Here is a 17,159-nt window from a genome sequence, read left to right on the forward strand (position 1 = left end):
GTTAGTCACTGTACACACACACACACACACACAACACACAGTGCCCCCCCCATCCTTACTCACTGGGGAATCGTACAGTGAGGAACACCCTGGTAGAGGTGAGTTCTGCCCCATGTGTCCAGGCCCCTGTGGAGGCAGACAGGTACCAGGGCGTGGCCTGGCAGTGGTACTCCCCACTGTCGCTGTCCTGGGTGGCGTGGATGTTCAGGGCGTATGTGTGTGTGTCTGTGCGCTCCAGGGACACGTCACTGCTGGAGTTGCGCGCCTCCTTCTTGACCAGACCGAAGCGGTCCACGCTGGCCAGTAGGGTGCCTTTGTTCCCCCCCCTCAGCCGCGTGAGGTACCAACGTACCTCGTATGACAGGTCATCTGAGGGAGGAAGAGGAGAGAATTGTATTAAAACCACTTCATTGGGTTTATTTAATATAGCTAACATCAGCAGATTGAAACTGGATGTAGGGACAGGAAGAGGGGAGACAGAGCGACAGGGAGAGGGGGGGGGGGACTGGCCAGAGCGACAGGGAGAGACATGGAGGGGAAACTGGCCAGAGAGAGAAAAGAGGGGGATGGGACTGGATGGAGACACAGAAGTGGAAGGGGGAGGAGAAAATGAAGTATTTTATAGAAATCCTTCCCATGTGGTTGAGGCCAAAAGGTTTTATCAGTCTATCGCTGAACCTACAGTAAGTTTCGGGTGTTGCCACCGTCTCAATGTTGATCTGTGATGGGAATTTATGGATCTGAAGAAAACTCCACATGTAGACATGCTATCACTGAGAGAACATAGAACATAGAACACATCTTCCATATGGATACATCTGTTTCTCTGTCCATGTAGTCATACATCTGTGTTTCTGTGCTAGGGGCTCTTAGCAAAGGTCTAGAGGAGCAGCTTTAACCGGTCATTAATGTGTCTAAAAGGGACTATCATTACTGTCCCACCCACACACAGATTACATATCAATACTATGTGTGTGTCTCTACAGCCACCTTTAGAGAACATCTCACAGAAAGAGGAACAAGAGGAAAAAAAGAGGGGGCCGCGAGAGGGGGAGAGAGAGGGAGCCGCGAGAGGGGGAGAGAGAGGGAGCCGCGAGAGGGAGCGAGAGGGGAGCCGGGAGGGGGAGAGAGAGGGAGCCGCGAGAGGGGGAGCGAGAGGGAGCCGCGAGAGGGGGAGAGAGAGGGAGCCGAGAGGGGGAGACGGGAGAGGGAGCCGCGAGAGGGGGGAGCCGCGAGAGGGAGCCGCGAGAGGGGGAGAGAGAGGGAGCCGCGAGAGGGGGAGAGAGAGGGAGCCGCGAGAGGGGGAGAGAGAGGGAGCCGCGAGAGGGGGAGAGAGAGGGAGCCGCGAGAGGGGGAGAGAGAGGGAGCCGCGAGAGGGGGAGAGAGAGGGAGCCGCGAGAGGGGGGGAGAGAGGGAGCCGCGAGAGGGGGAGAGAGAGGAGCCGCGAGAGGGGGAGAGAGAGGGAGCCGCGAGAGGGGGAGAGAGAGGGAGCCGCGAGAGGGGGAGAGAGAGGGAGCCGCGAGAGGGGGGAGAGAGAGGGAGCCGCGAGAGGGGGAGAGAGAGGGAGCCGCGAGAGGGGGAGAGAGAGGGAGCCGCGAGAGGGGGAGAGAGAGGGAGCCGCGAGAGAGGGGAGAGAGAGGGAGCCGCGAGAGGGGGAGAGAGAGGAGCCGCGAGGGGGGGAGAGAGAGGGAGCCGCGAGAGGGGGAGAGAGAGGGAGCCGCGAGAGGGGGAGAGAGAGGGAGCCGCGAGAGACTGTAAGTCGCTTTGGATAAAAGCGTCTGATAAATGGCATATATTATTATTATTATTATTAGGGAGCAATGAGAGGGGGAGAGAGGGAGCAATGAGAGGGGGAGAGAGGGAGCAATGAGAGGGGGAGAGAGGGAGCAATGAGAGGGGGAGAGAGAGGGAGCAATGAGAGGGGGAGAGAGCGGGGGAGAGAGAGGGAGCAATAAGAGGGGGAGAGAGAGGGAGCAATGAGAGGGGGAGAGAGAGGGAGCAATGAGAGGGGGAGAGAGAGGGAGCAATGAGAGGGGGAGAGAGAGGGAGCAATGAGAGGAGGAGAGAGAGGGGGAGAGAGAGGGAGCAGCGAGAGCAGCGAGAGCAGCGAGAGCAAGGGCAGTGCCAGTGACCCATAATGTGGTATGACTTCTTCAGTCAAATTTGATATCCTGTCCAGCAGCCTCTAATTACTGGACATCTTAACCACCAATACAGAGTTCTCTCCACTGGGGAGTTGGAAGTACAAATAAATAATTAGGTACTATGGGGTGAATCCTAACTTTAAGTAACATTTTCACTTCGTATTCAATTGACAATGTGTGACTAACTGAAGATTTGTCCATTTAAAATGCTAATACAAGGCCTACTTAGTAAAAAATATGAAGATGCTGATGGTAATGATGATGATGATGATGAATAAGATGGGGAAAGGCAGGAAGGGACACGACTATATTTATAGAGATGGAACGGAGGGCACAGCGACCCCTCGTTTCCACATTCAAGAGGTGACTGGATGTGACACGAGCCTAAATGAAAAGGACCACTGGACTAACGGACCAATCAGGCCGATTCCTGTAGACCTAATTGAGGACTGGTCAGTGGACGTTAGTCTTAAAGAGATAGTTTGGTAGCTGGGCTGTTGTCAGTCGTAACCCTTTTCACTCCTAGAATTTGGACTAGATGGATCGGGCCAAATTGAATTTTTTTTAACAGAAGAAATATGAAAAAGAAAAGTTTTGAGAATGACAAATATTAATTTCCACGAGGTTTGTTGCTTCAGTGTCTTTAGATATTTTTGTCAGATGTTACTATGGAATACTGAAGTATAATTACAAGCATTTCATGAGTGTCAAAGGCTTTTATTGACAATTACATTAAGTTGGTGCAAAGAGTCAATATTTGCAGTGTTGACCCTTCTTTTTCAAGACCTCTGCAATCCGCCCTGGCATGCTGTCAATTAACTTCTGGGCCACATCCTGACTGATGGCAGCCCATTCTTGCACAATCAAGGCTTGGAGTTTGTCAGAATTTGTGGGTTTTTGTTTGGTCCACCAGCCTCTTGAGGATTGACCACAAGTTCTCAATGGGATTAAGGTCTGGGGAGTTCTGGCCATGGACCTAAATTATCAATGTTTTGTTCCCGAGCCACTTAGTTTTTTTTGCCTTATGGCAAGGTGCTCCATCATGCTGGAAAAGGCATTGTTCATCGCCAAAACTGTTCCTGGAGGGTTGGGAGAAGTTGCTCTCGGAGGATGTGTTGGTACCATTCTTTATTCATGGCTGTGTTCTTAGGCAAAATTGTGAGTGAGCCCACTCCCTTGGCTGAGAAGCAACCCCACACATGAATGGTCTAAGGATGCTTTACTGTTGGCATGACACAGGACTGATGGTAGCACTCACCTTGTCTTCTCTGGACAAGCTTTTTTCTGGATGCCCCAAACAATCAGAAAGGGGATTCATCAGAGAAAATGACTTTATCCCAGTCCTCAGCAGTCCAATCCCTGTACCTTTTGCAGACTTTCAGTCTGTCCCTGATGTTTTTCCTGGAGAGAAGTGGCTTCTTTGCTGCCCTTCTTGACACCAGGCCATCCTCCAAAAGTCTTCGCCTCACTGTGCTTGCAGATGCACTCACACCTGCCTGCTGCCATTCCTGAGCAAGCTCTGTACTGGTGGTGCCCCAAACCCACAGCTGAATCAACTTTAGGAGACGTCCTGGCGCTTGCTGGACTTTTTTGGGCGCCATGAATCCTTCTTCACAGTAATTGAACCGCTCTCCTTGAAGTTCTTGATGATCCTATAAAATGGTTGATTTAGATGCAATCCTACCGGCAGCAATATCCTTGCCTGTGAAGCCCTTTCTGTGCAAAGCAATGATAACGGCACGAGGAAGAACAATGATTCCAAGCACCACCCTCCTTTTGAAGCTTTCCAGTCTGTTATTCAAACTCAATCAGCATGACAGAGTGATCTCCAGCCCTGTCCTCGTCAACACTCACACCTGTGTTAACGAGAGAATCACTGACATGATGTCAGCTGGTCCTTTTGTGGCAGGGCTGAAATGCAGTGGAAATGTTTTTTGGGGATTCAGTTCATTTGCATGGCAAAGAGGGACTTTGCAATTAATTGCAATTCATCTGATCACTCTTCATAACATTCTGGAGTATATGCAAATTGCCATCATACCAACTGAGGCAGCAGACTTTGTGAAAATTAATATTTGTGTCATTCTCAACTTTTGGCCACGACTGTACACTTCATTTTTATGTGCATTTTACATTTACAGTACTTTTTGCAGCATTTCTCATAACGAAAATCTAAAAATACTCTGGATGCATTCAGTAACATAGAAAATGGTTGCTTAAATGTGAAGAGGTCCATGATAAGGCGTTGCTCTGCCTTCTTGACATCTCAGTCGAGGGAAAGTGTCAGTAACATGCATGTCAATCAAAAAACGCCCCATTATAAATCTCAACGTGGTTCAGGTGTGCATCGTTTGAAAGCCCGTTCTATTGTCAACATTACTAGTTATAAAATACAGTCCTACATTAAATACATTTTAAAATGTGAGGTACACATTATGACATCAAACCGGTATTATAATCCTCAACGTCTCGTCTTTCAGAACACACGGACTCCTCTAGATTTACAGCATTCCCCTCGCTCAGATTACAAACTGAATGACTAAAGTAGCCAAAATCATCCGCGACGAGTTACAGGTGCTGAGACTAGTAAAAGTAGTAGTGGTAGTACGTTGCTAGGTAACAATGTAAACAATGCCACTTTATATGAACGGGACCATGTGTATGTCGTCTCATATCATGGGCAGGAGAGGCTCTAACAATGGGAACTCTAACCCACCAGTCATATAAACACATTTAGAACGTCTGCCAGTTGAAACTCATACAACGCTGTAAAGCAGACAGCTTGAGCTCTGAGGTCATATACAGCATGTTACTGTACAGCCCCTGCATTCCAATTGAGGTGCTCATTAATGACCAAATCTGCCATTTTCAACCAGTATATGGGATGACAGGGGCTGTGAGTGTAAAGGGTTAATAGTTTGGTAGCTGGGCCTTTTATATTGAATAGTAAGCAGTGTTTCTATGAAGCCACTTAGGAGATCCTTTCAGATGGGAACTAAGTTAGAAAGCTTCATAAAGCCACCGTTTGCCTCCTTTGACATTGAATACAATTATAACAAAGGACAGGAAGAGAGAACATGAAGATATTTAAATAACATCCCTGGAGTTGTATGAACACCCATTACACTATCCAAATAGAAGATATCTAAAGGGGAATTAAGGTGACCCACCACACCTTAGAGAAACAAAAAGAGGAACCTGCCAAGACCCCCTGTACCAGGCCCTGCAGATAACATTCTCTCACGCACATGCACACATGCCTGCGAGCACACACACATCGTCACATTGCCTCAGATTGGTCCCAGCTGTTTCAGTGGACTGTAATTCCTTGAATACACTGCTCTTTGAACCGCACGCGTAGCAACAATAACCAAGACGGCAAAACAATTACATCATCATCACCAGTGTTCCCATTAACAAGCTCGATCCCCACCACAACACAACAGTATGCTGTAAGATTCCTTCCACTGGCCCTTTTATCCTCCCTCCCCCTTGCACCTCCTCTACCCTCCACCTCCTCTATCCTCCCCCCACCTCCTCTATCCTCCCCCCCACCTCCTCTATCCTCCCCCCCACCTCCTCTATCCTCCCCCTTCCACCTCCTCTATCCTCCCCCCCACCTCCTCTATCCTCCCCCTTCCACCTCCCTCTATCCTCCCCCTTCCACCTCCTCTATCCTCCCCTCCCACCTCCTCTATCCCCCTCCCACCTCCATCCTCCCCTCCCACCATCCTATCCTCCCCTCCCACCATCCTATCCTCCCACCTCCTATCCTCCCTTCCACCTCCCCTCCTCTCTCCACCTCCTCTATCCTCCCCTCCACCTCCTCTATCCTCTTCTCTATCCACCTCCCCTCCACCTCCTCTATCCTCCCCTCCACCATCCTATCCTCCCCTCCACCATCCTCCCCCCACCTCCTCTATCCTCCCCCCACCTCCTCTATCCTCCCCCCACCTCCTCTATCCTCCCCTCCCACCTCCTCTATCCCCCCTTCCACCTCCTCTATCCCCCCCTTCCACCTCCATCCTCCCCTCCCACCATCCTATCCTCCCCTCCCACCATCCTATCCTCCCCTCCCACCATCCTATCCTATCCTCCCACCTCCCTATCCTCCTCTCCCACCTCCTATCCTCCCTTCCACCTCCCCTCCTCTCTCCACCTCCTCTATCCTCCCCTCCACCTCCTCTATCCTCCCCTCCACCTCCTCTATCCTCCCCTCCTCCCCTCCACCTCCTCTATCCTCCCCTCCACCTCCTCTATCCTCCCCTCCACCTCCTCTATCCTCCCCTCCATCTCCTCTATCCTCCCCTCCATCTCCTCTATCCTCCCCTCCATCCTCCCCTCCCCTCCACCTCCTCTATCCTCTTCTCTATCCACCTCCCCTCCACCTCCTCTATCCTCCCCTCCACCTCCTCTATCCTCCCCTCCACCTCCTCTATCCTCCCCTCCACCTCCTCTATCCTCCCCTCCACCTCCTCTATCCTCCCCTCCATCTCCTCTATCCTCCCCTCCATCTCCTCTATCCTCCCCTCCATCCTCCCCTCCCCTCCACCTCCTCTATCCTCTTCTCTATCCTCCCCTCCATCTAATCAACACCAGGAACCACTAAGGAGAAATAAAAGTAGATTTTCTTCACATTGAAATGAACTGAATAAAATATATTTGATTGGTTCATTCCATGTATTGATCCCCAGAGGGGAGAGTTGGTTAGTTTTGCCAGCAGCAGCAGAAGGTAAAGACCAATAGTGGTAGAGACACTACAGGCATCCAGAACACAGAACTCAACAGGGATACTGCCACTGATGTCTGATAGAACAAAGTCTATTACACGTGGGCCATAAAGCGCTGCTACAACACAGCACACAGGAATACTAAACACGGCATGGACCTCGTAGAATCACAATGAGCAGAACGGCCATTCCAATTACGAGCAACGGGCCATGGTCGACTGGCGGCGGCCATTTTGGGTGTCTCATTTGGAATTGACGCTAACAAGTCATGACGTCGCGTAAATTCTATTGTGTCGCCAATATTTGGGTGGAATGTGGAAAATGTAGTATTTCTTAGAGTTATGGGCTGATCCAAAGAGACATATCGTGCAGTAGGGTGTCATTTGACACACAACTCATGTCTGTTCTGTTACCCCTTCTATTTCTATGCTCAAGCCGTCCTCAATTTATTACCAGAAGGACTTAATGGCCTGAGTGAGAGCCTCTCTCTTTCCCCGCACCAGTGAGTTAGACCGTTCTCTCTTCACCAGTCCTTTAGGAGGTCTCTCCAGTCTCCTCTTCTCCCTGTGAGGGGTAATGGACCATGGAATAGAACTATTAATTACTGGCTGTAGAGGAGAAGAGAACAGGGTTGGCAGGCTAGTTTGAATCTGTGGGGCAGGCTAGGAGAGGAGACTAGACAGACTCAGTGAACTACTCTAGACGTAAAGGATGGTTCCATCCTAGTCAGACGTTGCTTCTTTAGTGGCTTTACATTGTTTTTTTTAAATATCTAACTAGGCAAGTCAGTTAAGAACAAATTCTTATTTACAATGACGGCCTACCCCGGCCAAACCCGGACGACGCTGGGGCAATTGTGCGCTTCTCAATGGGACTACCAATCACGGCCGGATGTGACGCGGTACTGGGCCGAGTCCATATTCCACTCCTTTCAAAGAAAATTATAACCAATAAACAATGTTACGTTCCATCTTTCTCTTGATCTTAATTTAACCTCCTGTTGTCCTTTTTATGTTATGTCCTCTCATGGCAGCAACTGGCATAAGCAGGGACAACGTCTTCAGTGTCTCCCCTAAGGAAACAGACTCCGTACTCTGGCTACAGAGACAGGGTACAGAGACAGGGTACAGAGACAGGGTACAGAGACAGGGTACAGAGACAGGGTACAGAGACACGACAGCATCTGAGAAAAACAGCTGTTGCTTGTCAGCTTCAACTGATGCCAAACAAACAAACCCATAACTCTGCTCTTTGATGACAACATCCCCGTGTCCCAACCACTCACACACACTATACCTTTGCTGTGCATTCCTCACGTTGTGAACATCTGATGTCTCACGTTAGCCTTAGTCAGCAGGCATCAGCACGCCAGGCCAACAGCTAGCTAGCTTTCTCAACAGCATCAGTTCACAAGTGCAACATTCCCACCAACAGACGTGCAGTCTGTCGGTCTCACACAATCACCACACCGGCTGCGTCCTAATGATCTAATATATATGTATTTCCTTGATGTCCACTAACCTGAAAGGACATGATAATGGATTAAAAATATATATATATATATTGGTCTATCTGTCCATTTATATCAGCTAGGAAAGGAAACAAGGAAAGGTGGCTGTTTGTCATCTTGCGGTCTCTCTGTGACGGTCTTGTGGGTAGGTCCATTCCAGTGCTGCATAGGAATGGGATTCTCCTGCTCAGGCTTGTTCCTGCACATGTTGTATATAGAGTATCACTGTGGATTACTCAACACTTACACCACACCATCAGTCCTGTCAGGTACTATCCAGTCCCTCTCCTTTCTATAGAGCAGTGGTTCCCAAACATTCAACCTCCAGCTGCGTACCCCCTCTAGCACCCGGGTCAGCTGTACCCCCCTCTAGCACCCGGGTCAGCTGTACCCCCCTCTAGCACCCGGGTCAGCTGTACCCCCTCTAGCACCCGGGTCAGCTGTACCCCCTCTAGCACCCGGGTCAGCTGTACCCCCCTCTAGCACCCGGGTCAGCTGTACCCCCCTCTAGCACCCGGGTCAGCTGTACCCCCCTCGGAAGCCTGCCACACACACACTATACGATACATTTATTAAACATAAGACTGAGTGTGAGTATTTGTCACAACCCGGCTCATGGGACGTGACAAAAAGCTCTTTTAGAACCAGGGCACAAATAAAAATATTCAATAATTTTGCTCATTTTTTACAATGTAGAAAATAGTAAAAATAAAGAAAAATCCTTGAACAAGTAAAGGTTCTGAAACTTTTGACCGATAGTAAGTAAGTAAATATATATATATATATATATCGTTCAAGGGTTTTTCTTTATTTGATCAATTTGATGTTATTTTAAAAACGGACCATTTTTTTGTGCTTTTCTTTCAAAAACAAGGACATTTCTAAGTGACCCCAAACTTTTGAACGATAGTGCTAACATAATTGCAAAAGGGTTTTCTAATGATAAATTAGCCTTTTAAAATGATAAACTTGGATTAGCTAACACAACGTGCCATTGGAACACAGGAGTGATGGTTGCTGATAATGGGCCTCTGTACACCGTTTCCAGCTACAACAGTCATTTACAACATTAACAATGTTTACACTGTATTTCTAATTAATTTGATGTTATTTTAAAATGGACAAAAAAAAAAATGAGCCTTTCTTTCAAAAACAAGTGACCCCAAACTTTTGAACAGTAGTGTATATATTTGTTTTAAATGTGAATCACGCTTTTATTATACATACACCTGACGACATTTGGGAATTTTGTTTGGGAATACCTGCTATATAGGGTTTCACTGTGGATTACTCAACATTTACACCGAAACATCAGTCACGCCAGCTACTATCCAGTTCCTCTCCTAGACATCTGTTCCTCAAGTCTCTCTGCCATTTGGTTTCATGTGGTACTGTTGACAGTTTTACAGCACCTCACATATCCGACATCAACAGCATTAATATAGGGATTAAATATGCCCCACCTCTGTAAGAGAAGAAGGAATAAATAGTGTGTGTGTGTGTGTGTGTGTGTGTGTGCACGCTAAGACAATAATGGTTGGGTAACACCATCCGGTGCATGACTAAACGACAGCACACACACACCTACCCACGTGAGTTTAAGACACCGCAGACGTCAGAGTTGGGCAATACCGTATCAGTCGGCACATGACTAAACTAAACAAACCACTGCCACACCTGAAGGAAACGAGATGTATCCGTTTTAGTATCAGTAGGAACAATTTGGCTTGAATAGTGCGTCACAATACCGATTGTGAGGCATCATGACCAAGTTAATACGAAGGTAAGTCTGGCTGCCAGATGAGACATGGAATTCTTAAAGCTACAGGTCAAAGTCTGCAGGCTTTACTCCAGCCCAGCTCTAATTAATTAACACCTGATTCAACAAAACCAGAGGTCTTGATAATCAGCTGATTGGTTGAATTGGGTATGTCAGTGCTGGGATGGAACAAAAGCCCAGGCGACACCTGAAAGCTCTCACCACTGTCAGAGAAAATTCTGCCGTCGATTGAGAAGACAAAATGCCATTCTAACCAAAAAAAGCCATGAGCTAATTAACATACTAACAGTGTAGTTCAGTAATACCATTCCCCTGCAGCCTTCCAGCTGTCTCCCTGTAGGTAACTAACAGACTAACAGTGTAGTTCAGTAATACCATTCCCCTGCAGCCTTCCAGCTGTCTCCCTGTAGGTAACTAACAGACTAACAGTGTAGTTCAGTAATACCATTCCCCTGCAGCCTTCCAGCTGTCTCCCTGTAGGTAACTAACAGACTAACAGTGTAGTTCAGTAATACCATTCCCCTGCAGCCTTCCAGCTGTCTCCCTGTAGGTAACTAACAGACTAACAGTGTAGTTCAGTAATACCATTCCCCTGCAGCCTTCCAGCTGTCTCCCTGTAGGTAACTAACAGACTAACAGTATAGTTCAGTAATACCATTCTCCTGCAGCCTTCCAGCTGTCTCCCTGTAGGTAACTAACAGACTAACAGTATAGTTCAGTAATACCATTCTCCTGCAGTCTTCCAGCTGTCTCCCTGTAGGTAACTAACAGACTAACAGTGTAGTTCAGTAATACCATTCCCCTGCAGCCTTCCAGCTGTCTCCCTGTAGGTAACTAACTAACAGACTAACAGTGTAGTTCAGTAATACCATTCCCCTGCAGCCTTCCAGCTGTCTCCCTGTAGGTAACTAACAGACTAACAGTATAGTTCAGTAATACCATTCCCCTGCAGCCTTCTAGCTGTCTCCCTGTAGGTAACTAACAGACTAACAGTGTAGTTCAGTAATACCATTCCCCTGCAGCCTTCCAGCTGTCTCCCTGTAGGTAACTAACAGACTAACAGTGTAGTTCAGTAATACCATTCCCCTGCAGCCTTCCAGCTGTCTCCCTGTAGGTAACGAACTAACAGACTAACAGTGTAGTTCAGTAATACCATTCCCCTGCAGCCTTCCAGCTGTCTCCCTGTAGGTAACTAACAGACTAACAGTGTAGTTCAGTAATACCATTCCCCTGCAGCCTTCCAGCTGTCTCCCTGTAGGTAACTAACAGACTAACAGTGTAGTTCAGTAATACCATTCCCCTGCAGCCTTCCAGCTGTCTCCCTTTAGGTAACTGCTATGTTCCACCATCAGGAAAAGAAGCTGCAACTGACCATAAGATTACCATGACATTCCATTACGTTCTCTGATATGCACGTGAATAACAGGAAGGCGTATGTGTGTGTATGCATGTGAATCCACACACACACACACACACACACACACACACACACACACACACACACACAGCTGGGGTTCTGAAAAATGATGACCCCCCGTGCATAATCACACAATCACATTCAGACAAACACACACAGCTGCTATGAGCAGAACACTGTTCTGATCTCTGACCGGTCTCGTGTTAGACTGGACTGAAGAATATAGACCGATAACAATATGAAAGAGACAGAGAGGAGGAGGAGAAAGGACACAGAGTTAGGTAATCTAATAGCTGAGGGAGGGAGAGGAAGACAAAGAGATAGTTGATAAGAGAGAATGACTTCCAATAAGAGATCACACTGCACTTCTCCCTGAGCTGGGAGATCAGTGATAGGAAAGGCAGGAGGAGGACAGGAGGAAGGGAGGAGAGGATGGAGAGATGTGAACAGGAGAGCTGATAAGAAACTAATTAACTCAGTCTGTCTCAACACTGGAAGGTTGTGTCTTATGGATACAGCTATCACCTGATGAGAGTGTGTGTGTCGTCCCCTACCTGACTTGGGGGATGCTCCAGAGACGCTGAGGGCACACACCATCTTGGCGGTCTCCCAGGGATACAAAGTGGTGGTGTCAGAGCGGATGGCCACAGCGAACAAGGGGCCTACAGGAAGGAACACAGAGGTTAGAGGTCAGGGGTTTCATTCACTGTGTTTACACCCCTAACACTGGTCCTTCGCCAGGTCTTTCAAAGGTGCTAGTCCAAACAGCTCCTCTCGGTTCACTGAGCCAGTCAGAGTGTGAGTGTGTGTTAGAGGTCGACCGATTAATCGGAATGGCCGATTTCAAGTTTTCATAACAATCGGAAATCTGTATTTTATACCTTTATTTAACTAGGCAAGTCAGTTAAGAACACATTCTTATTTTCAATGACGGCCTAGGAACGGTGTGTTAACTGCCTTGTTCAGGGGCAGAACGACAGATTTTTACCTTGTCAGCTCAGGGGATCCAATCTTGCAACCGTACAGTTAACTTGTCTAATGCTCTAACCATCGCCTGTTACGCGAATGCAGTAAAAGCCAAGGTAAATTGCTAGCTAGCATTAAACTTATTTTATAAAAAAACAATCAATCATAATCACTAGTTATAACTACTAATCCAGTTTAGCAGGCAATATTAACCAATATTAACCAGGCGAAATTGTGTCATTTCTTTTGCGTTCAATGCACGCAGATTCAGGGTATATGCAACAGTTTGGGCCGCCTGGCTCATTGCGAACTAATTTGCCAGAATTTTACGTAATTATGTCATAACATTGAAGGTTGTGAAATGTAACAAGAATATTTAGACTTATGGATGCCACCCGAACAGAACGGTTCCGTATTTCACTGAAATAATAAACGTTTTGTTTTAGAAATGATCGTTTTCGTATTCGAACATATTAATGACCAAAGGCTCATATTTCTGTGTGTTATGTTATAATTAAGTCTGATTTGATAGAGCAGTCTGACTGAGCAGCAGCAGGCCTGTAATCATTCATTCAAACAGCACTTTCATGCGTTTTGCCAGCAGCTCTTCACAAGCACAGCGCTGTTTATGACTTCAAGCCTATCAGCCTAATGGCTGGTGTAACCAATGTGAAATGGCTGGCTAGTTAGCCGTTTGTGCGCTAATACCGTTTCAAACGTCACGTGCTTTTAGATTTGGAGTAGTTATTCCCCTTGCGCTGCAAGGGCCGCGGCTTTTGTGGAGCGATGGGTAATGATGCTTTGAGTGTGGCTGTTGTCGATGTGTTCCTGGTTCGAGCCCAGGTAGGGGCGAGGAGGGGGACGGAAGCTATACTGTTACACTGGCAATACTAAAGTGCCTATAAGAACATCCAATAGTCAAAGGTATATGAAATAGAAAATGGTAGAGATAAATAGTCCTATAAAATACTGTATTAACTACAACCTAAAACGTCTTACCTTGGAATATTGAAGTCTCATGTTAAAAGGAACCACCAACTTTCATATGTTCTCATGTTCTGAGCAAGGAACTTAAACGTTATCTTTTTAAATGGCACATATTTTACATGGCACATATTTGACATGGCACATACATGGCACATATTTGACATGGCACATACATGGCACATATTGCATATGGGCACATATTACTTTCTTCTCCAACACTTTGTTTTTGCATTATTTAAACCAAATTGAACACGTTTCATTATTTATTTGAGGCTATTTTATTGATGTATTATATTAAGTTAAAATAAGTGTTCATTCAGTATTGTTGTAATTGTCATTATTACAAATGTAAAAGTAAAATAAAAAAAATTGGCCAATTAATCGGTATCGGCTTTTTTAGTCCTCCAATAATTGGTATCAGCGTTGAAAAATCATGATCGGTCGACCTCTAGTGCGTGTGTGTGGATAAGCACCTACAGAGGGACTTAGTATGGTGTCTCCTCTAACACAGGTTCAACACACACGAGAAAGAGAGCCAGTGATACGAATCATTGCAGCTTCTAACTGATTTGTCCAGGAGAGGTTGGTTATGGGGTGCCGTTTTGAAGCTTCCACCCCACAGAGAGGAAGAAGGGCTGCAGGTAGCCTAGCGGTTAGGAGCGTTGGACCTGTAACCGAATGGTTGCTAGTCTGAATCCCCGAGCCGACTAGGTGAAACATCTGCTGATGTGCCATTGAGCAAGGCACTTTACTATATTTGCTCCTCTAAGACAGCTAAATGACTCAAATGTAAGAGAGAGAGCGTGTCTTTCCACAGTGAGAGAGATGTAGAGAGAGAGCGTGTCTTTCCGCAGTGAGAGAGATGTAGAGAGAGAGCGTGTCTTTCCACAGTGAGAGAGATGTAGAGAGAGAGCGTGTCTTTCCACAGTGAGAGAGATGTAGAGAGAGAGCGTGTCTTTCCGCAGTGAGAGAGATGTAGAGAGAGAGCGTGTCTTTCCACAGTGAGAGAGATGTAGAGAGAGAGCGTGTCTTTCCACAGTGAGAGATGTAGAGAGAGAGAGCGTGCTCAAGAGGTCTACCTCCCCAGAGACAGTAATAGAGGTTTCAGTAATTAGTTACATCTCTCTCCCACGAACATCAAACACAGCCAACTAGGCCGATGCAGAGAATGTGAGAAAGTATATTTAGAGTTCATGTGAGAGAGTATATTTAGAGTTCATATGAGAGAGTATATTTAGAGTTCATATGAGAGAGTATATTTAGAGTTCATGTGTGAGCTTCAGTAAAAGTCTAGTGGGTAGGACTCAGTAGGACACAGAAGATATTGTATGTAGCTCAGTGGTGGTCAGAGTGTGTGTTCTATCCTCGTACCAGTCTCCTGGAAGTTGATCTGGACCTTGTTAGACTTGGCGCTGACAGCTTTGGTCCAGGCCTGGCCTGGTTGTTTGGTCCAGGCAGTGATGTCACACCAGTAGAAGCCCCTGTCAGCCTGCTGCACTCCGGCCAGACGGAAGCGGAACTCAGCCGGACCAGTCTTAGTCAGAACCAGGCTGTCCCTGGGAGCCAGAACCCAGTTTACTTTCAACATAGGTCACTAGTAATAACACAACAACTTCATTCATCTTATGATACATACTGCTCAGTACTGTGTGTGTGTGTACCTGCGGTTAGGGTCTGTAGCCCCTCCATGTTGTAGTACAGAGTCAGGACTGAGAGAGAGGACGGTTCTAGTGGCAGAGTCCACACTGTCCTGAGTCTGCACCAGCACAGAGTAGCCCGGGTCCTGCAAGTGCACAAGGGATATGGTACAGCTCATCTCAAAAGTGGCTCCGCCCGCCACCGCCTCACGCACACGCTGTGCCACGGCGGTTAGAGATGGACCTGGAGGGAGACAGATCAATCAATCAATTAATAATCAGTGAGTCAGTCAATCTGACTGACTTTATGACTTAGAAAGCTGCCTGGAGCGCAACCTAAATCAAGGACCATGAGAGCAACTGGGATTTGTGTGATAGTGTGGGCCGGGTACCGGGGTAATGGCAAGGGAAGCAGTGCAATCAATCAAGATAGAGACTGAGGCTAGTAGAGTGGTAAGGAGTAACCGGGACTACAGACAGACAGTAAACAGTCAGACGCTCTGCAACCACAGCTACTCTAACCTAACAACCAGCTGTCAGTAGTAGCCACAGGGACTGAGTGGACAGACCATCAGTAGGAAAGTCCGGACTTCATGAATGGACAAAGACACTGACTGAGCTCTGCAGAGAAAGATGGACAGAGAGAGTGAGACGAAGAGGGAGAGATTGAGAGATGAACAGAGAGAGAAGGGGATTCCCAGAGTTGCTGGGAGGAAACAGAGGAAGACAGTCAGAACTAGAAGGGGGAGAAAAATACAAACTCCCTACTGTATATCCTCATCGCTATTCAATAGCTTTTACACTAGATCGCCATCATCTAACCAGTTTTACGCGGTTCACAGAGTTCAGTTTGGGTGAGTGTGTGTAAAAAGGTTATTTTGTGAGAATCTGGAAGCCGAAGGGCGACTGATGAGAACTATTTAGACTCAAATCAACAGTGGAAACTAGGACTCATAGCTGTCACTCAGGGCAGCTGTTTAGGTCCCTTACTTAATTCAATCTTTACCAATGTCATGCCACCTGCTTTGAAAAAAATTACTCAACACTATACACGTCAGCAGCTACTACAGCGACTGAAATGACTGCAATGCTCAACAAGAAGCTGCAGTTAGTTTCAAAGTGGGTGGCAAGGAATATGTTAGTCCTAAATATTTCTAAAACTAAAAGCAATGTATTTGGGACAAAATCATTCACTAACCCCTAAAACCTCAACTAAATCTTGGAAGAAATCATGTGGAAATTGAGCAAGTTGAGGTGACTAAACTGCTTGGAGTAACCCTGGATTGTAAACTGTCATGGTCAAAACAGTTTACAACAGTAACTAAAATGGGGAGAAGTCTGTCCATAATAAAGCACTGCTCTGCCTTAACAACAGTATCAACAAGGCCGGTCCTACAGGCTCTAGTTATATCGCACCTAGACTACTGTTTAGTCGTGTGGTCAGGAGCCACAAAAAGGGACTTCTGCAATTGGCTCAGAAGAGGGCAGCACGGCTGGCCTTTGGACGTACACAGAGAGCTAACATTAATAATATGCAAGTCAATCTCTCCCGGCTGAAAGTGGAGGAGATTGACTTCATCACTACTTGTTTTTGTAAGAGGTGTTGACAAGCTGAATGCACTGAGCTTGTCTGTTTAAACTACTAGCTCACAGCTCAGACACCCATGCATACCCCACAAGACATCTCACCAGAGGTCTCTTCACAGTCCCCAAGTCCAGAACAGACAACGGGAGGTGCACAGTTCTACATAGAGCCATGACTACATGGAACTCTACTCCACATCAAGTAGACCACCCTCCCTATTGTATATAGTTCTGTCCATGAGCTACTCTTGTCCTGTTTTATGTCATGTTCCATGTTTTGTATGGACCCCAGGAAGAGTAGCTGCTGCTTTTGCAACAGCTAATGTGGATCCTAATAAAATACCAAACCCATGCAAGCAGTAAAATTAGAAAAATTCACATTATGGAACAGGGGACTGTGAAGC

General features: G+C 46.8%; 1 protein-coding gene and 1 long non-coding RNA gene across 2 annotated transcripts in view; one reads left to right on the plus strand and one right to left on the minus strand.

Moving 5' to 3' along the window:
* The window catches only part of LOC118372390 (prostaglandin F2 receptor negative regulator-like), a 39,354-nt gene that overhangs the window by 2,596 nt on the left and 19,599 nt on the right, over positions 1 to 17,159 (minus strand). The window contains exons 7-10 of the mRNA XM_035758253.2: positions 15,196 to 15,415; positions 14,906 to 15,090; positions 12,136 to 12,243; positions 64 to 369 (exon numbers count right to left, since the gene is read on the minus strand). Coding sequence (XP_035614146.1) covers positions 64 to 369; positions 12,136 to 12,243; positions 14,906 to 15,090; positions 15,196 to 15,415 — 819 coding nt within the window. The remainder of the gene's footprint in view (positions 1 to 63; positions 370 to 12,135; positions 12,244 to 14,905; positions 15,091 to 15,195; positions 15,416 to 17,159) is intronic.
* On the plus strand, positions 10,290 to 11,470 carry LOC127929651 (uncharacterized). The gene is made up of 4 exons (XR_008135700.1): positions 10,290 to 10,784; positions 10,925 to 11,068; positions 11,139 to 11,278; positions 11,353 to 11,470. It is a non-coding gene; the product is annotated as an uncharacterized LOC127929651 (long non-coding RNA).

Source organism: Oncorhynchus keta, unplaced genomic scaffold, assembly GCF_023373465.1.
Source record: "Oncorhynchus keta strain PuntledgeMale-10-30-2019 unplaced genomic scaffold, Oket_V2 Un_scaffold_938_pilon_pilon, whole genome shotgun sequence".
NCBI lineage: Eukaryota > Metazoa > Chordata > Actinopteri > Salmoniformes > Salmonidae > Oncorhynchus > Oncorhynchus keta.